The 25,294-nt window shown below is 38.3% G+C and overlaps 1 protein-coding gene across 2 annotated transcripts in view; it reads left to right on the plus strand.

Moving 5' to 3' along the window:
- Positions 1 to 8,521: 8,521 nt before the first annotated feature.
- FNBP1L (formin binding protein 1 like) overlaps positions 8,522 to 25,294 on the plus strand; it is a 119,081-nt gene continuing 102,308 nt past the window's right edge. For both annotated transcript variants that reach the window (XM_046645334.1, XM_046645335.1), the window contains exon 1: positions 8,522 to 8,766. In XM_046645334.1, coding sequence (XP_046501290.1) covers positions 8,743 to 8,766 — 24 coding nt within the window. In that variant the 5' untranslated portion in view covers positions 8,522 to 8,742. The remainder of the gene's footprint in view (positions 8,767 to 25,294) is intronic.

Here is a 25,294-nt window from a genome sequence, read left to right on the forward strand (position 1 = left end):
GCAAATGATCCTGCTGACACTTTAAAATCAATTAATCAACCTCAAAGCTTGTATTAATCTGCCTTGTGACTAATCTGATCCAAACTTTTGAAGATACTACCATCAAGCTGGGGAAACATTAACACATTCAACAGTTAGAAAACAAACACAATAATATAAAATCAAGTGTTTCTATTCCTACCTCTTCATTGCAGGCTTGGTAAAAGATGAAACAAACAAACAAAACCTGAATCCTGTCCCCAGATATCTAAAAGACCAGATTTGTGATTTTAAAAGTCTGATTGTGTGCTTTTAAACAAGAGGTGTTGTATTCTAAAATTATTTTGGTACTTTATAACTTCTATATTTGAATGTAGATTAACTTGTTTACTATTTCTTAAAGCTTATGATTATATATTTTCACAGATGGTCTTATCTGGGTGTCTTCCTATTTAAGCCTTGCCAAATACTCTCTTGTACTTGAACATTTAAATGCATTATTTTGATTAATTATATATCTGCAAGTATAATTATTTAGGAAAGCAAGAACAGAAAAAGATAACATACTTAGATAAGAAATTTGGGAGTCATAGTTGAGTTGACTTTCTCCATACTTTAAAAAAAAATCAGCCTTGGGGCCTGGCCCCGTGGCCGAGTGGTTAAGTTCGCGCGCTCCGCTGCAGACGGCCCAGTGTTAGTGTTTCATTGGTTCGAATCCTGGGCGTGGACATGGCACTGCTCATCAAACCATGCTGAGGCAGCATCCCACATGCCACAACTAGAAGGACCCACAACAAAAAATATACGACTATGTACTGGGGGGCTTTGGGGAGAAAAAGGAAAAAAATAAAATCTTAAAAAAAAAAAAATCAGCTTTAAGCTTGCCTCCTCTTAGTGGATTAGTCACTTTAACAAGGACTTAACTCACCTCTGCTGAGATTTTGCCAGGAATGTGCAAGTCATGGTTGCTTTGGTCTTTCTGAATTCCTTCTATTAATCTTTAAAGAGTTCCTTTTAACCTGGATTTCTGAACAAGTTTTAAAATGGTAACAAACTGATTTTTATGTGTGATTTCAAAAAACTTCCAAGTTTGAGGGGATTTATTCATTTTAAAAAATCTACAAAAATTTCTGTGTATTTTACAAATCTAAAATAATTAGCTCTTGACAATTCTTTTCCTGTACAAAAAAGTACAATTAAAAAAATCATTCATAAATAATTTTCATTTTAAGATTTCTTTTAAATCACATTTTAATTTTAGTTTGTTCATAATTTGAAAGCAAATAAGCTAAGAATGGGCTATTAGGTATTTGAGGTGAAAAAATCTGAAAGTCAATCCCAGAAATATGACTTACGTATATCTATGGTCAACTCTAAAGCTATCTAGAACATGAATTTTTATTTATTGGAGGACCTTTGATATTCATTTATTATATATTAATTGGGTACCTATTCTGTGCCAGGAATTGTCCTGTCCTCAAAGGAGACAGACACGAGAAAAAGCTATTTGAATTGTTCCCTACTTAGAGGTGGGCACCAAGAACTAAGAACATACAAAGTAGCACCAAGTTCAAAGTTATGAGAGGAAAGAATAGGAAAAGGGAGATTCACAGAAAACTTCTCAGACTCATCCATCACATGTGAGATGAGTCCTTGGAAACTGGTAAGATTAACCAGGTGAAGACGAACACATGCGCAGAGACTTGAGCAAAGAATCAAGCAGTCAAGGAATTAAGTGCAGTTGGGTATGGCTAGAGTTTAGGAACAATGGCAGGGAGCGGTAGGAGATGGGTGGAGAGGTAGTTAGAGGCCATATCATGAAAGCTCTTGAATGTTGACATTCTAGAAAAAATACAAAATTCACAGTTCTGTAATGTTTCCTTTTCTTAAAAATGCCAACTTAAGGATTCTAGGGTGACTATTTTGGATCCTTTTAACCAAGAAAATATTTAGGATTATCAAGGGAAATTTTGGACCACCATCTTCCAAAGAATAAGTGAAATACCTCTAATGAAATTACCCAATTTGGAGGCTGCAGAAATATCTCCAAGAACCCCCAGGAGTACTGTCAACAGAAGAATACCAGACACTATTTTCTAGGACACAGGCTCATAATAATGTCTAGAGTTGTTTTTGTGAATGAAATCCAATGCATTACATAAATTGTGGTGCAGTCATGTAATTTGTGGCATTCTTTTCCTCTGGACACAATGGACCAGAAATAGAACACTAAGAAAAGGGAATAAAAATTTATTTTGTCTCAGGTTGTATGTTTGCCTATGAAGAAATTCTTTGCTGCCAATTTTGCTGAAATGGAGAGAAGCACAGGTAAAGAAGAGACACAATTTCTTCAGGTTGACTTCAGAATGACCCAGGTAATGCTCTAGCACACTCAGCTGGGGGCATGTTTTCTCTCTGCAGATTTAATCCTGAAGAATTGTTGTCATTCCTTGAACATTGAATGACATTTGCTGGGTAGTGGGTAGGATGAGGTAAATTATGAACAGGTGGGGCTATTTCCTTGAGCAAGGAAAGCTTGGAGGGACAAGGTGATGCCTCAGGTGATTCCTGTGATGCCAGAACACTAGGAAGAATTTCCAGGAGGGGCAGGTCCTTGCTAATCCTGGCCCCACCTACTGGAAGTGCAAAAAAGGCAGGTTACTTAATAGAGAGATAAGCAACTACTCAATTACTCCAGGGCATTCTCTCGTGGCCAAAAACATTAATTAGAAGTCCGCTCTCCTGAGTCTTCAACATAAAGATTGAGCAATTTCCTGTCTCACCACCCCTGAGTGTGGACTGGTTTGACTTACCCGCTATCAATTCTACACACAACTTCTCCAGCACAGCTTAGTGAGTCACACATTTTCTGAGTCTTCACTGGGAAATACAGAGGATGGCATGTGTGTAAGGATGCAGTGTGTGCATTTGTATTTGTTTTTTTGGCAAATGCCATAGAACAGTGTGTGTGTGTGATTTTGATGTATAATCAAAATATACTATGAAGTTAAAAAAAAAACAAACCACAAACCCACACAAACTTTATGGCCCAACCACCGGAAATTTAGAAATTCTGACTTAATAGTCCTAGAGTGAGGCCTAGGCACTGTTGTTATTTTTATCATTTTAAATAGATGAAACATGGACATGTAATAAAATTAAATGGTACAAAAGAGTAATAGTGAAAAGTAAGACTTCTCACCCCAGTCTCCTAGTTCCCCTCTCCAGAGATAACCATTATTTCCAGTTTCTTGTGTGTCCTTCCAGAGGTATTTTGTGCATATAAATGCATAGTAAAAAGTTCCTCCCTCTATTAAACAAAAGCCATAGCATCCTCTACCCGCTGTTCTGAACCTTGTTAGACACAAATTTTTACAAGCTCTCCAAGAGGTTTTGAAGCAAACTCTTCATTGAGCCACTGATAGAAGCTATGCTTTTGTTCTCTAGGAAAAGCTACAGACACATCTATTAAAAATCTTTTACATCCAATTTCAGGTGTTCACCAACTCCCTCAAACCTATTGTCTAAATTCATCTGGTTAAGCATCCCTGACCGAGGGTGTTTAATCTAAGATCACGTTGCCAGATAAAATACAAAATGCCCAGTTAAATTCAAATTGCAGATAGACAACAAATAATCTTTTAGTATGGTATGTCCCATGTAATATTTGCAATATCTGAAATTCACAATTGCCTAGGAGTCCTGTATTTTTATTTGCTAATTATGGCCACCCTACAGAAAATTTTGATTCATTGGAAACTGTTCCAACCAATTCTCTCCAGGATGCCTCGTATTACAGATAACCTAGATTATAATTGTAGGACCAGTCTCTTCAGGCTAAAGCCAAATACTCAGAGTTTAACCAGAAGTTGGATATCTATTGGCGTATTTCAAAATAAGTGGCTTTAAGTTGCTGTTTTATCATGGATAAAACTGAATTGCTACAATGAAGTGGTCACTAAATTAGAAGTACCTTGAATTTACATATAGATTATCTCACTTTCAAAGAACGGAAAATATTTAAAGTCTGAGCTATTTTGGACTTTAAATGAGCATTAAAATCTTAGCTAACTAGGTTTGGACGAGGATGAAGAGAAGCAGCCTAGAGGTAGGTTTTCATTATTGATTATTTGTATCATCTTTATCAGAAGAAAAATAATATTAAGCATTGACTTCTATGTAGTGTAAAATCCTGACATGGAGGATGCGAAATTATCATTAATAACTTTTTAAGTAAATCAATAAAATATTATAATAAATATCACATGACAAAGACTTACAAGCATTAGAATCCTAACAGGAAGACAGTAGAAGCAAGGATTACCATAATGGATATGATTCCATTACACAGGAAACGGAGAAAAAATTACAATCCTGTTAGACCCTGAATATCCCAAATACTGAATGGACTGAATGGACTCAATAAAATCAAATTTTATCATTCCATTTCAGAACTCTTTTCACTTAGTAGCTAAAGGTATATTTTCATTTCCTTCACTGTTAATCTGCATAGGATATAGACAGTGGTGTGCTAATATTTAACCATTAGTTCTCCAAGAGCAAAAAACAACCCTTTTTTGTAGCATTTGCCAACTTCTGTGGTATAAGTACACTAACATTTTTAGCAACCTGTTTGCAAAATTCCTGAAAACTTAACAATTGGCTCTTGTGAGCCTATAAAAGTGGTTTTATTTGTATAAGTACATATGATACACCTGATTGGATTTCATAAAAAGAAAATAGAGAACTAGGTGTTCTTTTTGTTAACTGATGTGCATACCTTGAAATTTGTCAACACAGGCCAAAAAACCCCCACAAAACATAAAAAAAATAGGAATACTTTAGGAATTTACTTAGTGGAAATTATGAATGAATTTGGGAAGGTGTAATAAACACCTGAAGAAATCTGTAACTTTTGTTCTACCAGGTCTCTTGGCTCTAAAGAGTATTTAACCTAAATAAATACCTAAATGCTTTTAAACTTCCACAGTTCTATGATAGCCAGTGGGAAGGAACCAATCATCATAGAAAAGTGGAAATGTTACCTCTTTAAACAGATCTATTGCATTTGATTTATATAGAATTTTCTTTTTCTTTTACTTTTTGCCAAGTTTCATTACAGCAATTATATAAAATGCTTTAATTGGATTCAATAATGGAGAGCAGAATTCCCAAAGATGAAATAGTATGTGGTTTTCTTTCTTTCTTTTTCTTCAGTGAGCCACCTTAAACTATGCTCTTGAAATTTTGAATTTCTTCCAATTCTTAGTTAGGAAAACTGATAGTGCAGAAAAGAGTGATGACTCTTAACTAGACAGTGCCATCCTTCATTTGGCTGGCTGGCATGGATCAGTATTCTAGGATGATCCTGTTTCCGGTGTGATGCTCCATTTGAAGCATTAAATCAGAGGCGCCACGTACATTGCCTTGATATTCTTCCTAAAAGAGTTTTAGCTTGATCATTCTGGCCTACCTACGTAGATAATCATTCTATTTGTGGACACTACTGCTATAATTTTAGTTTTAAGACATAGTCAAGCTATTTGAGTGACAAGAAAGGAGTTGCCATTGTTTATGCTAGAGACTGTTTCCTTTCAATAGTGGAAATTCTATATGATCAGTAACCATTTATGGATGGGACATGCTAAGAAAAGCTTTCTACACTTAAAATATTAAGATTATTTAAAGCTTTATTGTTTTTCTTTGGAAACACTTGAAAACAGTGCTTAAGATATTATTAACTCCATATATGGAATAAACTTTTGCAAAAGTTTAATTTTAGGATGAGATTGATTTACAGTTGGAGGTTAATGTAATAGGACTAGTAAATTATTCTATATTCCAGAATGCAGCAGTGAACAACTGTGTTTCACAATCTGACTTAATAAGGAAATTCATGCAGGGAAAATTGGAAACTGGGAAGGGCATTAACTAAATGTTTATAACATAAAAAAATTATGAGACACATTTGAATTAATACATGATAAAAATATGCAAAAGAAAATGTAATACTACAGTGGCTTATCATAGAGCAGAGTTCAAACATATGCCTGAAGAGAAAACGCATTCAGTATGCTATTTTCCATAATTAATAAAAAGATAGTGTAATAATTTTAAAAATTGCTAATAAATCTGTGTAATTTGAGCCCTTTCAAGTTACTCAGTAAACTCAGTAGTAGGCGCTATTATAAAAATATGTGGAGAAAGCTAGAAAAACATTTCCTCAATTCCTTCTTAGTGTTGATTACCTTGTAAAATATGTAATGTGAAACAGAAAGTATGTGGTAATAGATTGCCAAAATAGGTTAAGTAGGAAAAAGTATAAGATAATTGGTTTGACAGAATTTTGTATCGCTTAATGATGCCAAGTATGATTTGAGGGTAGCATCTGGAATAAATTAATAATAGATTGCTATTATACTAAAGAGATTTTGCTTTCAAGATGCTAAAAGTTATGTTTTACCTTTTTTAGAGATAAAAATGATGTGTTTGAAGTGCTCACAAAATATGTTGAAATCTTAATTTTTATTATTTTTGTATCAAAATATAACAAAACATTCTTTTGTGATAATTTTCACTTTTTAATCATTTTTGCTTAAAACTTTGTTGAAGTAAATAGTGAATTTTAATATAATGAAATAAGTTTGTAAGTTACAAATAACTTTTTAAAAGAGATTATCAATTTAAGTTGGTTATATGAATTATATTTAAATTTTACAGTAATGTAGGATAACAGAAGTTTTACCTAAATTTGATGCCCCAAAACCTGAATTTTGAAGAGAAATCTCTTGTGGTAAGTGTGGAGTACTGTTTAGAAACTTTGGAAGAAGAAAAATGTTCATCTAGGAGATAAAACTTTATGTTCAGTTGGGGAATTGTGTAAACAGTATAGTTGAGGATAATCTTTAATATGAGTGGTAGATTTTTTACTTTTTAAAGGGAAAGTATGTAATTTTGGTTTAAATTATGTTCCATATGTCTTAACTTTTATGAGAATACTTAGATACAATAAATAGTATTGGAATGGTTCTAAATAATGAGACACCATTTAATAAACATATTTTCCATTACTAATAAATGTTACTTGTAATTGTTAAATGCATTCTTGATGTCTAGGGAGTGAGAGTAAGGGAGAGAGAGGCAGCATTAGGTGGTATAAATAAGCTCGAAGGAATTCTATTTGAAATAGAGGCAGTATAGAAAAATATTGGGAAGAGAAAGTGTTCAGCAATCCTTCATAGCCTTTTTACTGCACGGCACACTTAAGTATTTAAAAATTGTCCATAACCCACTTGGAAGAGGGCATTTGTATGCTCAAGCTGGACTCAGAGAAGGGCTGCAATGAATTTACCAAGAGTGGTGGCTGGACTGCCAGGAGAGCTCAGGCTATTTGCCTCAACCCAAGAGGGAGCACGGCTTGACAGGGACAAGGACTGAAGTTGCAGAGATTGGCGCACCTGAGCAGGCCATGTGGGGAGGAATTTTAAATGCTGACACGCAGTTGGGAGAACTTCTTAAAGACACTCAGCTGTCATGACACACGGAGGAGTACCCTATTAGTGACTGGATCGAAATGTGTGTGCGCGTGTGTTTAGGAGACAAGCAATTAACGCTAAAGCATATGTCAGGGAGTTGCTAAGCGTACTCGGTGTCTAATAGCACCCAGCCAAACTTGCTGACTGCTGTTAATGATTGTTCAGAAAGGCCGGGAAGTAACTCCACGGAGGAAAAAGGAAATGGTGGACTGCCTCCAAGGTTCCGATATTCTGAGTGAGGGATCTCTGAAGTTTCGAATAGGCTCTCTGCGCAACAGGGGAGGAATCTGGCTCCCATTCGATACCCACACACGGAGTGCCCATTCCAGAAAAGGGGCAAGCTCAGTTCTCGTTTCCTGCAGGTGACCCCTCGCTTCACGTTTGTCCAAGTCTTCCATCTCGTCTCATGGCAACATCCCAAAATGAATGCTGAAAGATCTGCCTCTTTTTAGGATTTCCTGACAACTTATAAAATTAGAATATTAAAAACCGAATCCGCGCCACACTGCATTCACATTTGACGTTCAACCTCAACAGATTTTAGTGATTCCCAAGATCACCTTTTTTTTCTTATACATAGATTTTTTTCTTATACATAGAACGTAACTCTCCACAATCTAAACCCAAAGATATTGATGAGGTTTCCTTGTCAGTGTTTCTCCCAAGTGGAGGAGGCAAGAGGCAGGAAGGGCGGGTGACTGGAGTTGCCTCATCTAAGGGGGCTCAGGGCAGAGAAGGGCGGTGGGCGACTTTTCATTCTTTCCCTTTCCATCTTAGAGACAGAGATCCGACTGGCTCCGGCGGTGGGACAGTCCGAGCCCCGCGGGGTGGGCGGGAAGAGACCCCGCGGGTGAGCGGGGCGGGTAAAAGACCCTCCTCGGAGGAGACCCTGCCAACAGCGTCCAGGCGAGCGCGGGTCCGCCCCGATCCCAGGGTGCACCGCGCCCCGCCCCCTCCCCTTTCCGTGTCCCGCCCCCCCCGACCCGGGCCCCCTCCCTGCCGGCTCCGGGAGGCGGGGACGCGGTGGCGGCGGCGGTTTCTCCGGTCGAGTCTGTCTCACTCACTGGGGAGCCTCGCCGTGGCGGCACCTTCGGGAGGCAAAGCAGCGGCGCCGTGAGCCCGCCGGCCAGCAAGTGGGAGGTCGGACAGACTGACGGCAGAGCCGACGGACGGACAGACAGACGGACAGCGGGGCAGCCAGACGGCCCGAGTCGCCTCAAGTTCCGCCATGAGCTGGGGCACGGAGCTGTGGGTGAGTTGGGAAGCGGGGCGCCCCGCGCGGACCCGGGCCCCAAAGGGCGCAGGCTGGGGTCGCTGACCGTTGGCGGCTGGGGCGCGTCGGGCCGTCCCCGCCCCTGGCGGAGGGTGGGGGTCCCGCTCCTCTTTGTGTGCAGACCCCTCTTCCCTCTCGGCCGCGGGGTGCGGGGCTGCTGGTCCGCGCTCCCGCCTCTGCCGCTCCTGCGGCTGAGGGCAGCGCCTTGGACGGCGGGGGGGGGCGGCCTGCTGGCTCCTGCGCCCGCTGCCGTCCTCTCCCGTCCCCTCTCCGTCCTCCGCCTTCACTCTCCGGACGCCTGGCTCTGTGCCGGGCCGCGCTTCTCTGTCTTTGTATCTCCCCGCCCGGAGGCGGGGGAGGGGCCCATTGTCCCGAAGGGGCGCAGCGCGCGGGCAAGAGAGTCCGGGCTGCGAACCCCGCCCGGGCGAGGGTCCCCGGGGCGAGGGCGTCGCCGGGCCCGAGTGGCGCGGGGAGCCGCGAGGCCCCGCCTGCCGCGCTCGCCCCAGGTAGGGAGAGCCGGGCGGCTTTGTTCGGAGCCCGGCCTCCGGCCAGCCAGGCCCAGCCCACACGCCCATTTCCCTCTCCCGGTCTCCGTGCTCCGGACCGGCGGAGCTTCGGGCGCTCCGGCTGGGCCGCCCCGCCTGCTACCTTGTGCCAGGGGGTTGGATTTTGGGATCTGAATTAAATTGAACGATCGATGGGGAAGCCAATTTTGCCAAAAGGGGCATGCGGCTTCCCGATTGCTTTACTGACCCTTCTGTTGTTCTTTATTTTATTCGTTCTCCTCCCATTTCTTTCTTTTTCCTCCTTGCCTTTCTTGGGCGCTGGAGGCTCCAGACAATGCCCAGTGTCTGGCCAAGGTGCGGGGGGGGACTGTAATAGGTCGGAGAATTCGCTCGTGACGCCGCCTCTGAAGGGTGGAGGTGCGGAGGGCAGTGATTTCTCAGGTGCCGCGGAGGGACAGGGGGCGTGGGGGCGCTGTCCCAAGCGGCCTGGCTCCAGCCACTCCCCTTTTTATCCCACCTGTGCCTTTTTTCCTTGCCTTTTGTTAACGAGGATCTGGAGAAATCACTGCAGAGGAAGAGGAGAAAGAACTTTTTTGTCTCTATACGTGCAGTTAGGATGGGAGTGAAGGCAGATCGGTTAATTGAAGGGCAAAATGTTTTCTTATGTTATTTTTCACATCTTACTCACAGATTGAGAATCTTAGAACTGAAAGAGACTTTAGAGTTCATCTAGTTGAACACCTACTTAGCCAGCCCAGGAATCTCCTGCAACGTTCTGGACAAGTGTTTGCCCAGTGTGTAAACACACCATCCAAGAGAAAATACCTCAGGAGCCTCTCCATTTCGTTTTTTAGGTAGCATTAATTGTTCTCATATTGGGGAGGATTATATAGTAAATGAATTTCGTAAAACTTAACCTTTGGTTAGAATCCCAGGCATTATTGGTCTTTTTCCTTTCATTTTGTACATTCTATAATTGATTATAATATGTCATCAATGAAAGGAGATAGGTATACTTTTATTTTCCATTTTTATAATTAGAAAATATTTTTATTTTTACATCCTTGAATGGTCTACGTTTCAGAGGAGCAAAAATGTAAACAGAATACTTTTTTAAAGTACACAAGGAAAACAGTAGAGCAATGTTATTTAGATTTAACTCAATTTAGATTTTTAAAAAATCACTTTATATTACACTGTAGAAAAACAGTTTTAAGGAGAAACGGTAAGATATTTTAGTGAAGGCTAAATGCGACTTTTGAAGTTTTTTAAAAAAAAATTTAAGAATATAGTATATTTAGAAGTGATTACCAGTCCCCCACTGTCTCCTGTAATTATATTTACTTTCAGCATTTGAGTAGTTGCTCAGCAATTTGAAAAGGTAAACTGTAGATGAGATGGGAATTTCTGTTCTAAATAAAAATTGTTTTGTATCCTTTAGGAAATTATGAAAAAAGATTTTAAATTAATTTTTCTCATAATTTAATACATCCCATCTTTTAAATTTTTTAGTGGCTTGAGGATTTGAGGGAAACATTTATTAGAAACTAAGTAATGTAAAATCAATGAATATCAACTGGATGCTTAAACCTTAGATAAGTAGAAGTTTGGTGTGGAGGACTATTGTTGGGACCAGAAGAGACCTTAGAAAAATTTGACTAGACTTCCTGTTTTTACTGTTCTCGATTTTGAATAAGGGTATTGTGCTTCCAATAGATTGTAACAAACACCTATACTGTGCTCTTGCCGTGAAGGAATTTGAGGTTGAGAAAATTCTCTTGAAATTTTGAATTTAGAAACCAGTTCTCGTATTATTTCATGTTTAGGATCACGTTACTGTCCCAAAGGTTTAATTATTGAGAACGTGTTGTTAGAAAAAAATGATAATATACAATTATGCACTCAAACTTAAGTTTATTTGTTAGAATATTCATTGGAATTTTATTGCTATTTTAAAGCTTCTTAAGTCTTATGTTAAATTTGAGAATAACTTAATAACATAAATTAGAGAACCACTCTAATGCTGACTCTGGGGGACACAACTAATAGTGATAGGCTAAGTGGGTTGTGTCAGACTTTTGTTGTGTAGTTGTGAGGGGATATGAATTAACTGGTGATAAATTTGAGTTGTGCTTTAAGGGATTTCTGGTGTTCTGAATGAGCATTTAAGTAAGGTAGTGAAGATGTATTACAGACTCAGTTCTGGGTTCTGGGTGATATCAAACAAAGAGATGATGGCATCTTCGTTTCTTCAGGATGCAGTGTAATTATATGGTAGCATCATAGGTGTTGTTTATTGTGTTGATTTCTTTAATACCACAGGAAGAATGGTTGGATCAAAAAGAGTCTAAATATGAATTAATGATTTCATAAAGCACAGATTTTACAATTATTAGCTCTTTTTACAAATAAGGAAATTAGAGATTGGAGAAGTCCTGTGTTTAGTGAGTAAGCTTTATTTGTTAGGAGACAGCTTTTTAGTTTTTTGAGGAACCAGGTAAAGTTCAACAGAAAAGAGAAAATCCATGTATGGGTTGTTAGTGTGTGTATAGATGTGATGTGCTCATATCATGATATTCAGAAATTTGCTCCCCAAGGGAAATGAGGTGACTGGTCTGGAAGTTAGAAGGTAGGTTCAAATATCTGACTTAATTTATAGGGGTTTATAAACCTTTTTTATGCCTTAGTTTCTTGGTCTATGTGGTATTTGGCCCTTAGTTGTAAGAGTGCATAGTGTAAAAGCCATTGTTATTTTCATTGTATTATTAGCTAACTGCATTTGACAAAGCTCATGATATCTTTTTGGGAGAAATTGAAAAATGTGGGTTGGATGATAGATTCAGTGGAGTCTTTCTATAACACCTCCAGCCTTAACCCTTTAATTTGATGCTTCCTTATCTTTGTCCTCATAGCGCTTTATATGGCACTTGTAGTTGAACACTTACATTCTAAGTGTACTGGGCTTTTGAGTCCTTGAGTGTAGGGACTGGGTTAATCTTTTCTTTGTTTTCACTGACTGAAACGATGCCTGTAGGTGATCATGCATGTTTGGTGCAGTTGAATTAATAGTTCATTCCATTACCCAGAGTATTGATTACTGATTAATAAGTGCATCCTGGAGGAAGTCTTTATGGTTCTGAGGCCTTTGTAGGTGATTGAATTGTTATCTAGACCACCTAATCTATCAAAAGGCCTAAACAAGCTGAAACCAAAATGATGAAGTTGTTTTTTTTTTTTTATTAATGAAGTTAAGTTTTATTTTTGTTTTTTTGAGGAAGATTAGCCTTGAGCTACATCTGCCACCAATCCTCTTTTGCTGAGGAAGACTGGCCCTGAGCTAACATCTGTGCCCATCTTCCTCTATTTTATATGTGGGATGCCTGCCACAGCATGGCTTGGTGAGTGGGGCCTAGATCCGCGCCTGGGATCTGAACTGGCAAACCCCTGGCCGCCGAAGTGGAGTTAACCGCTGTGCCACCACGCTTGCCTCAAAGTTAAGTTTTAGCTTAAAAATTTTTACAGGTTGGGGAAGAACTGACCTAAAGGTAGGTCTTGTGAATTTACCTGACTGATAGCTCGGTGATGTGACTGCCACATTAATAGGTCTGTCTGGAACAAAGGAATTTGGTCCCATTGTTGTCTGTTGGTTAGACCATATCTACAATAATTGACTTTAGTTTACTTCAGATTTTTAGAAGGCACTTATCTAGAGGTGGTTGACAAGGAAAACGTCTTATCAGTGTGAACTGTATTGTTTTTTGTTTTTTTATTTTGAGGAAGATTAGCCCTGAGCTAACATCTGCTGCCAATCCTCCTCTTTTTGCTGAGGAAGGCTGGCCCAGAGCTGACATCCGTGCCCATCTTCCTCTACTTTATGTGTGGGACGCCTACCACAGCATGGCTTGCCAAGTGGTGCCATGTCCGCACCTGGGATCCGAACTGGCAAACCCCAGGTTGCCAAAGTGGAATGTGCACACTTAGCTGCGCCACTGGGCCGGCCCTGACCTGTATTGCTTTTTCAAAGGCTATGAAACTGCTATGGGAATTTAGTTTAGTTTTAAAAATAAAATAATTATTGACTATCTGTTATAAGGAAGCACTGTGCAATGTATGGTGAGATTTATGAACGCTTATAGCGTCAGCCCTGCTATGAGGAAACTTAGAGTCATTTTGAAGTGCCACTACTTTCCTAACTGCAAAATGCTCTGCTACGTTGATACCACTGTCCAGAATGGCCTCTGTTTACCAGTTCCTCTCAACCCCCTTCCTCCGGACTACACATTCTGGATATTATCTTTCTTATGGGACTACCACCTTATCTTATAGTTATTTCTAGTGCATTCAAATCTTTGGAAAATATTCATGGTATAAATATTTATATCTTACATTCCCTTTTGTTGGTAGAAGTTGTGTTCAACATTGTGTTATAGATGATGCTATTAGTTAAGGTGGGTGAATTGATCATAAACAGGCATCTGCCTATGTCCCCATTAGTCCTGACTATAATAAAGTGGAAGCTGGAAAGCTGCCTCTAACCAGTATCTCCTCTGTATTGCTACTTCCTTAACCTACTCATTTCCACTCCCCTTCCCTGCCTTTATCTTAAACCATTCACTCTCTTTCTCCTTCCCTCAATCTTTAAAATGTGGATATGGCTGAAAACTTAAAAACCTATTGTGCCTACTTTTTCCTATATATCAGCCCTGTTTGCGGGCAGAAAATGGGACAAGAGAATAGTAGTGGTTTATAATTATGGAGCACCTTCTGTGTGCGCCTACAAGTAGTATCTTATTTAATAATCTTCAGTCTTTAAACATTGTTTTTTTGGCTTAATAGCAAAAAAGAAAAATTCTGTTGTAGGGAACACAGTCATACCTGCAGCCTATTAAAAACTACTAGGAAAAGATTATATAAAGCTTTTGTTCAGACCATGTAAAATGTTCCATATGTTAGTTCAGACCATGTATATCAGACATACCAAAAAGATATTTGACGTGGAGTTTGGAATAAGGAGGGTTTTGCGTATAGGGGTTCCTGAGAAGTTCCTAGAGGGCAGAGATACCTCTTATTCATTACTTATTCATTGTCTCATTCATTGCTGTATCCTCAGCTATCAGCACACTGCCTGGCGTAGAGCCTGACATTGCTAGGATCTTTGATAAAAGTTTGCTGGGCTGACCTGAGTATAGTGGTTAGGTTTGGCTTGAATTTGAGTGTAGGATGCCTGAAAGTAGTGGTGAAGGGTAGTTTGGGACCAGGCTAAGAGGTCGATCTGTCTGAATGCTTGATTAAAGTTCATGAATTTTGTGGGGCCGGCCCAGTGGTGCAGCAGTTAAGTTCGCATGTTCCCCTTCTCGGCAGCTTGGGGTTCGCTGGTTTGGATCCCGGGTGCAGACATGGCATCGCTTGGCAAAAGCCATGCTGTGGTAGGTGTCCCACGTATAAAGCAGAGGAAGATGGGCATGGATGTTAGCTCAGGGCCAGTCTTCCTCAGCAAAAAGAGGAGGATTGGCAGTAGTTAGCTCAGGGCTAATCTTCCTCAAAAAAAAAAAAGTTCATGAATTTTGTGTGCATGTTTGAGTAGTTATTCATTAGCATATAATTAACTCAATTTTCAGACCATTGAAAAATCCACAGAAGGAAATCTTAGTTTGTGTGAGTAGAAGGGATTATCTCTTCCTTCAGAATCCCTCTGGGTTTTAGAAGATGAAAGTTGTATTGATTTTATCACTTCTGCAAGAATATTTGAAGGATGTTGGTTCTTTTAATAATATGTTATTGGTTCGGAAGTCAGTTGTATTTTGTTAACATATGTTATTCTTACAACTTATTGTAGGAAAAAAAGGAACAGGCTGATAAGCACACATGACAAAATTAAAATTAACTATAACCCCAACAGATTATTATTATTTTTCTTTTTTTTTTTTGGTGAGGAAGATTGTTGCTGAGCTAACATCTGTGCCATTCTTTCTCTATTTTGTATGTAGGATGCTGCCACAGCATGGCTTGATGAACGGTGTGTAGGTCTGTGCCTGGGATCCAAACCCACCAACCCTCGGCTGCCAAAGAGGAGCTCGCAAATTTAACCACCATGCCACCGGGCCAGCCCCTCCAACAGATGGTTTTTTAAGCACAATTTGCAATTTTAAAGCATCTATCATTCTATCATCAATTAAGAGGTGATATCTCAAAATATTCTAAAATATTTTTCTTATATGAGAAACTCAATGCATAAATCATCTTACGAAACAAATAATCAAAGCAACACTGGGGGAATCAAAACTTACTGCATTTTACCAATAAACACCTCTCACCCTCAGAAAATGCACTCAACTGATACAGAGGTAAAAATATTGTCATAGATAATGGGGAAAGGAAACACAGCATCAACTTTTGTACACCGGGGGCTGGCCCAGTGGCTTGGTGGTTAAATTTGCGAGCTCCTCTTTGGTGGCCTGGGGTTGGTGGGTTCAGATCCCAGGCACAGACCTACACATCACTCATCAAGCCATGCTGTGGCAGCATCCTACATACAAAATAGAGGAAGAATGGCACAGATGTTAGCTCAGCAACAATCTTCCTCACCAAAAATAATAATAATAATCTGTTGGGGTTATAGTTAATTTTGATTTTGTCACGTGTGTTTTTCAGCCTTTTCCTTTTTTTCCTACAATAAGTTGTGTTACTTCTGCAGTTAATTTTAGAGAATTTTCTTTGAGTGGTTCTTAGAAACCACTTCTTTCATACCATAGGAGGAAAGACAGCAGCATCTCACAATGCTGTCACACATTGTGAGATAATAGATATCTGACTGCTTTTTGTAATGTGGGATTCAGCATTTAGAATTTGTGTGGCGCCCAAGTGAAAGAAATCTAGAATAATGCAAATAAAAGTTTTTGTAAAATGTTCAAATTTAGTCCAAATTTGTTATTAATATTTGAGGCTTAGGAGCAATTTTTCTGTAAGTTCTTGGTAGAGAACTAATCATCAGACTTTAACAATACCTCATGAAATGTGTGAAATATTAGTGTTATATATTTATTATAGTTTGAAAAAGCAGAAATGTATAGTCAGATTTTCCTATTTTTGGCACACCATTATTTTGTTGTTTCTAGGGAACAAAAGTAATCTGTTTTGTTCCTACTGTCTCCCTAATTTGTAGAAAAGGAATAGGCATATAATAAGCACTGAAATATTTGTTGAATGAGGGAATCAATGAGTTGCCATAACTCTATCATCAGATTATGTTTTGAATACTAAGGTTGTTTAGGTTTTTTTCCTCAGCATGTGTGTTTCCATATCTTTGTTTAACCTTAGGGATCCTTTTTATAATCTGGCAATACAACTAGTTATACCTTTTCATATGAAATTTTTCTGAATTTATTTATGTCTGGAATTCTCATTTCCTTGATTATTTGAGTACAAATGATTATCTTAAGTCATAGCATGTTTTATGGCTCTTTGGATTCTAAAAATGAGAACAGTGAACATTCTGTTGTTTGTTATATGCTTCGACTATTAATAGGTGGTCATATGTAAGAATAATGTAAGTATAAATTGAGACTTAGTGAATTGGGAAAACATAAAAGATTGATTTTCAGAGAGTACAAGTGTTCAGGTGATTCTGAGATTTTTGACAAATGTTAATCATGGTTAGTTGAGATTTTTTTCCAGCATAAATTATAAAAATCAAAATCATTGAAACAGCCATAGTAAATAAACACAGAAACCATTACTTTTAGATCAACCTTCTGGACTTACACCATGAACTATATTAACTTCCTTTACTGTTTGCCAAGGCTGAATATAATGAATATTTGTTTAAGTTTTTTTAATCTGAAAATTTTCTTATTTCATCTTCATTTTTAAAAAAAGTTTCGTTAAGATAAAACTTTCATACATTAAAGTGTACAAATCTTACATGTACAACGTTTTTAAAAAAATGAATACACTTATGTTAACTCCTACCAAGATCAAGATACAGAAGTCTCCCTTATGCCATCCATACCCAGTAAATATCCCCCCAAAGGGAACGACTATTGTAACTTGTATTGCCGTTGATTAGTTCTTTAAGTTTTTTTAACTTCACATAAATGATATATGATATGTACTCTTTTTCATCTGACTTCTTCCATTTAACGTGTCTGTGAGAATCATCCTTTTATGGTTAGTTTGTGGTATTCATAGTATGTATGGGATTTGTATTTTCTTCTGCAATGTGCCTGAGATCACTTCTAGTCTGGGACCACCTTAAACCAAGTTCAAGGCTTGAAATTCCCTTTTTGGTTGTTGGATTTTGATTTCTGTCCCCATATCTCTTGCTATGTTATCAAAACAAAGATTCTGATTTTCAGGATTGGCAAACATCCTCAGGGCAAAAGTAGCCTATATGCTCTTTTCCTATCTCGGTTCTCATTTTTACTTCACGTGTGACTTCGTAATTTCTTATTGTCTTGGCTTGGCTTTGATGCTTTAAAGTTTTTGAAGTATATTTTATCTGTATTTTTAAGTTTTTATCCAGTGGAATGGTGATAGTTGATCCAAGTAACCTAGCCTGCCACTGCTGGAAAGTGGAAGCTCTTTCACTGAGTTTTTAACTTTTGCTATTATATTTTTAATTTCTAAGAGTTGTTTTTTGTTTTCTGAATGTACTTTTAAAAATAGCATGTTTTACTTGCATCTTGGAGCAATATCTTCTTAGTTCTTGTGTATATCAGAGATAGGTTTTTGGTTTTGTTGTGTTTAGTTTTCTTATCATTGTGTAATATCTATAATCTTCAAGTTACTTTTTTTCACTTTGTTTCGTTCTTGTCTTTCATGGTAGAGACTTTCTTTAAATATTTTGTGATTCCAAGACATTCAAAAGATATCTGTCAAAATTAGGGCATAATAAGCTCTGATATGCCCTGCCTGGAAGTTTAGGGTTTGGGTTACTGGAAGTTTTTGATCCCTGTAAGGGATTTTGCTTGGTACTTCCCTCTGGGATTGTTTAGATCCTCGTTCTCTTTTCCAGTCCAATTGTGAAAGCCCAACAGGTGTACTATGGTCTTTCTGATGTACTATAGTCTTTCTTTTAAAGTCACATTTATCATCACTGTTTGTAGTGTTGGGAGCCACAACTGGATTTCTTTTTTTTATAGGTGCTGAAACAAGTAGTTTACTTGTCTTATATAACAAGAAATTTGGAGGTAAGCAGTCACTGGCATGGGTTTATGAACTCAATACTATCAGGGTCAGCATTTGTGCAGCTGTTTTGGACTTTCCCTCAGGGTTGCAAGATGGTGATTGCAGCTCCAACCATCGTGTCTGTATTTAAGGTGAACAGAAAAAAAAGGAAAAGAAAAAGAGGAACAGCATCAGCTATGTCTGCCTCCTTATCAGAAGGCAAAAACCTTCCCAGAAACCCCACAACAAACTTCCCCTTAGGTCTCACTGTCCAAAGATGGGCACATTGCCACATGAACAAAATTAGGGTTCTATTAGGAAGAGGAGGAATAGGTATAAAAGGCACCCCAAAACATAGAATTTATGGTGTCTGTCCCCAAGGAGTTAATGATGCCTTAGTAGAGGCAAGACATATAGATAGATAGATGTTTGAATAATGGCATGGGAGTTAATAAAAGGCAATAATATAAATGAAAGAGCAGATATTTTAGAGATGAAGTCTTTAGGGGACCTAACACAGCCCACCAATGTTTTAAGAGGCCTAGTGGTGAAGGGCTTATGTGTCTTAGCTGGAATCTATGGGCTTCTTCTTGCTTGCCACACCGTACCATGCTGGCATCACCTGCCAGAACAGATGGGTACTTTGAGCAAGTGTCCAGAGTTGATGGGCAGGGCATAGTAAAGTTGACCTGACCCCAGGATGAGTGAAGACACTGCAGGGACTGAGGAAACGGTCCTGAAACAGAGGTCCAGAAGTTTATTTTGTGAATAGAAAGTTCCTGGATGTTGGAGACAATAGAGATCTCCTGTAATTACACAGCTCTCTTAGTCATCTAGATATAATACCAAGCTATAAAATGATCTCCACAGAGCAAGAGGCCATCAGCCTCGAGTTACTGGCACTTGCTTTTTTTTTGTCTTTTCTTTCTTTTAAAAAATTGATACATTAGAATGGTACATTTGTTATAATTAATGAACCAATATCAATATGTTATTATTAACTAAATCCCATAGTTTATTCAGATTTCCTTAGTTTTTACCTAACATCTTTTTCTGTTTCACATTACATGTAGTTGTCATGTCTCCTTAGGCATTTCTTGTCTGTGCCATTTTTTCACTTTCCTTATTTTTGATTACCTTGAGAATTTAAAGGAGTACTGGTCAGGTATGTTGTAGGGTACCCCTCTATTGGAATTTATCTGATGTTTTTCTCATGATCAGATTGGGGTTATGGGTTTTTGGAGGATGGTCATGTGCCATTTTCATCACATTATTTTAAGGGTACATATTATTAACAGGATTTATCACTGTTGATATTGATCTTGGTCACCTGGCTGAAGAAGTGTTAGGTTTCTCTACTGTAAAGTTATTTTTCCCCCCTTTCCAAACTGTACTCTTTGGAAGGAAGTCCCTAGGTGCAGCCCACACTTGAGAGAGGAGTTATGCTCCCCTCTTTTAGGGCGAAGTATCTACATAATTTATTTGGAATTCTTCCTGGGAGATGTCTCTTCTCTCCCATTTATTGATTTACTCAGTCATTTATTTAAATCAGAATGAACTGAAGGATATTTATTTTATACTCTGGGTTATCATCCAATATGACTTCATTTATTTTGCTGCTCAGATTGTTCCAGCGTTGGCCATTGGGAGCTCTTTCAGTTGGCTCCTCTGCTCCGGTAACACGTCTCCATCAATAAGGATTTTTTTTAAAGCACTTCCTTACTTTTTGGGATTAAAAGGTGGTCCAGGCTCATCTTGCATATTTCCTGCCCCTGTCCTAGAATCAGCCATTTCTCCAAAGGGCCCTGATTCCTTTTATTGGAGAATGGTATTAGAAAGCAAGATGTGAATGCTAGATGTATTTGTTGCTACTGGGATTTCATTACTTTTAGTCGCTCTCAGCTGATAAAATAAAGAAATATATGTGTGTATGCTAACTTGTCTGTGTATATATGTATCTGTAAATATTTCTACATGTAACCTTCTGTATCTATATTAAATTAAATATGAGTTCTTGCTGATGTCTCCAACTCTAGTCCATTACCACATGTATCCTTTTAGCCTCTTCCCCTTGCTTATCTGTAAATTCCCACTCTAACACCACCCTTGGCTGTCATCCATTTGTTTACTTCTTCCTTTTCAGTGTATACGTATAGCAATATCAGGGTTGTTAACCTAAAGCCCTCTGGGGAACAACTTTATCAACTAGAGTACAGTGCTTATGTGCAGTTCCTTTTCCCTTTAGTCTTGTAGATGCTTTACTCTTCAAAATTACTTAAGTCAGCACCATTCCCACCATCCCTTTAATGAAGTTGTTTCATACATTTTTAATACAGTTAGATTTTCTTATCACAGTCTGCATTCTTTCTTGGGATCCTTTGACATTCTCAATGATTTTTTAAAAATTGCGTAGGTTAAGGTTAATTCTTTGTGCTGTTAAGTTCTATAGATTTTGACGGATGTATAAGGTCAAGTATCTACCATTCCAAGACCATATAGAATAGTTTTACCTCTTAAAAATGCCCTGTGGGGCAGGCCTGGTAGCATTGTGGTTAAGTTCATCCTCTCTGCTTTGGCAACTAGGGTTTGTGGGTTCAGATCCTGGGTGCACACCTACACACTGCTCATCAAGCCATGCTGTGGTGGCGTGCCACGTACAAAACAGAGGAAGACTGGCACAGATGATGGCTCAGAGACAGTCTTCCTCAAGCAAAAACAGGAAGATTGGCAACAGATGTTAGCTCAGGGCCAATTTTCCTCACCAAAAATAAATAAATAAATAAATCCCCTGTGGCCTATCTCATACCCATTAGGATGGCTACTATCAAAATAACAGACAATAACAAGTGTTGGTGAGGATGTGAAGAAATTAAAATCTTTGTGCATCGTTCATGGGAATGTAAAATGGTGCAGCCACTGTGAAAAACAATATGGTGGCTTCTCAAAAAATTAACCATAGAATTACTATATGATCTAGCAATTCCACTTCTAGGTATGTGTATATACCAAAAGACTGAAAGCAAGATCTTGAAGAGATACTTGTACACCTTTGTTTCTAGTATTATTCACATTAGCCAGAAGGTAGAAAAGCAACCTAGATATTCAGTAACGTAAACGGATAAGCAAAATGTTGTATAGATACAATGGAATATTATTAAGCCTTAAAAAGGAAGGAAATGCTGACTTGTGCTACAAAACATGGGTGAACCCTGAGGACATTATGCTAAGTGAAATAAGCCAGTTAAAGACAAATAAGAATGATTCTACTTATATGAGGTGCCTAGAGTAGTCAAATTCATAGAGACAAAGTAGAATGGTGGTTGCTGAGAGCAAGACAGGGCAGGGTTGAGGATTTATTGTTTAATGGGTATAGTTTCAGTTTTGAAGATGAAAAGAGTTCTAGTGATGGAGGTGGTGATGGTTGCACAACAGTATGAATGTACATAATATCACTGAATTGTACACTTAAAAAAGTGGTTAAGATGGTAAATTTTGTGTTATGTATATTTTCCTACAATAAAAAAGAAATTACTCCCTCATTAAAAAACAAAAAGCTCCTGTGCTGTACCTGTACATTGCTCCCTACCCGAATCAGTGATTTTTTAAAAAATAGACCTGTTTTTTTTAGAGCAGTTGTAGGTTCACAGCCAAATTAAGCAGAAGGTAGAAATTTCCCATATGCCTCTTGCCCCTGCATACACGTATCCTCTGCCATTATCAGCATCCTCCCCTAGAGTAGTACATTTGTTACAATTATGAACCTACATTGAAACGTTATTGTTACCCAAAGTCCATAGTTTACATTAGGGTTCACTCTTGGTGTCATACCTTCTGTGGATTTAGACAAGTGTATAATGACATGTAGCCACCATTTAATATCATAAAGAGTAGTTTCACTGCTCTAAAAATCCTCTGTGCTCCACCTATTTATCCCACCCCCTCCTCCCTAATTCCTGACCACTGATCTTTTTTATGTGACTTTTTGTCTTCCCTAAAAAGAAAGCCAGTACCTGTTAGGACTTACTCTCTATTTTCCCCTCTTTCCCAACCCCAATTTTAGGAAACCACTTATCTACTTTCTTTCTCTAAAGATTTGCTTATTCTGGACATTTCATATAAATGGAATCGTACAATATGTGGTCATTTGTGACTGGCATTTTTCAGTAAGCATATTTTCAAGGTTCATCCATGTTATAACATATATCAGTAACTGATTCTTTTATTGCTGAATAATATTCCATTGTATGCATATACCACTTTTTTTAACCCGTTCATCAGTTGATGGACATTCGGATTGTTTCTGCTTTGGCTGTTGTGAATAATGCTGCTATGAACATTTGTGGATCAGTTTTTGTGTGGACATATGTTTTTATTTCTGTTGGGCATATACTTGAGTGGAATTGCTGGGTCCATATGGTAACACTGTGTTTTAACTGTTTGAGGTACTCCCAAACTGTTTTGCGTTTTACATTTCCACCAGCAATATATGAAAGTTCTGATTTCTTTACATCCTTGTGAAAATTTGGTATCATTCTACTTTTTGATTATAGCCATCATAGTGGGTATTAAGGGATATCTCATTGTGGTTTTGATTTGCATTTACCTTATGACAAATGATGTTGAGCATCTTTTCATGTGCTTGTTATATGTTTGTATATTTTCTTTGGAGAAATGTCTGTTAACCTCAGTTAAATTTTTTTTTTTTTTTGGTGAGGGAGATTTGCTCTGAGCTAACATCTATCTGTGCCAGTCTTTCTCTATTTTGGATGTGGGTTGCTGCCACAGCATGGCTGGCGAATGGTGTAGGTGTGCACCTGGGATCAGAACCCACAAACCCTGGGCCACCGAAGCGGAGTGTGCGAACTTAATGACTATGCCACGGGGCTCACCCCTCAGTTAACTTTCAGATATTAATGTTTACCTTAATTTCCCATGGTAGTATTAGTAAAATATAAATAAAAACCAATATTGGTGGTAGTGGTACCATATTGAGAAAAGGAGAAATTTAATTGTGATGTGAAGAAAATACTGTATTTATATTTGATATTTCTCCTCAAACTTGTCAGCTACTCTTTCAAACTAAGAGATGTTTGATTATGGCATTTAAGTTGAGAAACTTATAATCCAAGTGTAAATGTTAGCTCTGCTTTCACTTTTAAGAAACTTTCAGCTAAACTACTACTCCACCTGGCTTGCTTTTCTTAACTCTGTGATGGCAGCCCCTGTCGTTGTCTAGGTAGAAAGCTTTCTTATGTTGTTAGAACTCAGTACTGGTATGAAAGGCCTGGAAAGCTGGGGTCTTTCAGGACATATTTAAAAATAATGAAAGCCTTCTGCATAATTCATAATGACCTTTTGAATTCTGAATTATTTTGCAGAATTTAGTTAATACCCATAACTAAGATATTTTGGGTGTTCTTCAGTTCTGTTCTAAGAAGAATAATGGCAATATTCTTTTTTTAGTGGTGCAAGATTAGAATTGCTGCAGTGGTACTTAACTACTCATTTATATTGTACATAGAATGTTAGTTGTTAGATTAATCAAGGCACATTTTTGTTTTCTCTTTCTTAGTATTTTGACTATATTACCTAGGTTGAGAACTTAGTTCTTTTTTATCTATCCTAATTGTTTCTTGGTTCAGTAAAATGTTTATCCATTCCAACGTTCACCTTCCGATAGTTCAGAGGTTATTGATTTATTTTGTGGATTTTAAACCCCTTACTTGAACAACAACAACAGCTCTTCTTTTATTTCAGTCAGCTTTTGGTCGTTTGGCCAGTTTGGCCTGGAGATTCTCATTCATTACGTTCTGGGGGTGTTGGCTGGTCAGCCATCTGGAGTTCTGTAAGACTTTTTGGTGACTGTGGTTCTTAACTCCTGGCTGAGAAACGTTGTTAGTTAGCAGTCCTCAAATCTGGATGATCATTAGAATCATCTCAGGAATTTAAAGGCAGTAATGACAAAACAAACTCCCAAGCCGTACTCTAACCTCCTGAATCAGAGTCTCTGGGAATGAGGCCCAGGAATTTGTATTTTTGAAAAACACTCCAGATGATTCTCATAATACCAAGGTTTGAGAACCATTGCTTTACATGCTGTAAAATCTATACTTATATTGAGCCAGGACGTTAGAAAACTCCTTGTACTTGGACTACATGATATTCCCTTTCCACTCTCATTGAATTGCTTTTAGTAATACTACTAGGAATAATTGAATGATTATTGAGTACTTACTGTGTTTGAGGCAGTGTATCTTACTTTTTGGGGCTCAGAGGTTAAGTGTCTTGTCCAAAACTGCTTCATAGTAACTAGCAGAACTAGGATATAAATTAAGATCTTTCTATATTCAGAGCCTTCATTCTTTGCCATGAATGCTACGCTACCTTTATCAAATTGCTTTTGTTCAGAAGCCAGCCATCAGTGTCTGTGCAGAGAGGTTATTTATTTGTTTATTTAATTTTTTGAGGAAGATTAGCCCTGAGCTAACATCTGCTGCCAATCCTCCTCTTTTTTGCTGAGGAAGACTGGCCCTGACTTAACAGCTGTGCCCATCTTGCTCTACTTTTTTTGTATGTGCAATGCCTGCCACAGCATGGCTAGACAAGCAGTGCCATGTCCGTACCCGGGATCCGAACCAGCAAACCACCTAATCAGAACATGTGAACTTAACTGCTGCACCACCAGGCTGGCCCCGGAGAGGTTATTTTTTGAAGGTCCTAAAAATTTGCTAGTTTACCATAAGGACTTTGTTTAGAATATTGCCCACTGTATTACACTGTGTTCTCTATGAGACTCATTGGAAAAATTTCTTTTAAGGTTTTTTATTGTATAGGAA

The sequence above is a fragment of the Equus quagga genome, chromosome 18 (assembly GCF_021613505.1).
Source record: "Equus quagga isolate Etosha38 chromosome 18, UCLA_HA_Equagga_1.0, whole genome shotgun sequence".
Lineage (NCBI taxonomy): Eukaryota > Metazoa > Chordata > Mammalia > Perissodactyla > Equidae > Equus > Equus quagga.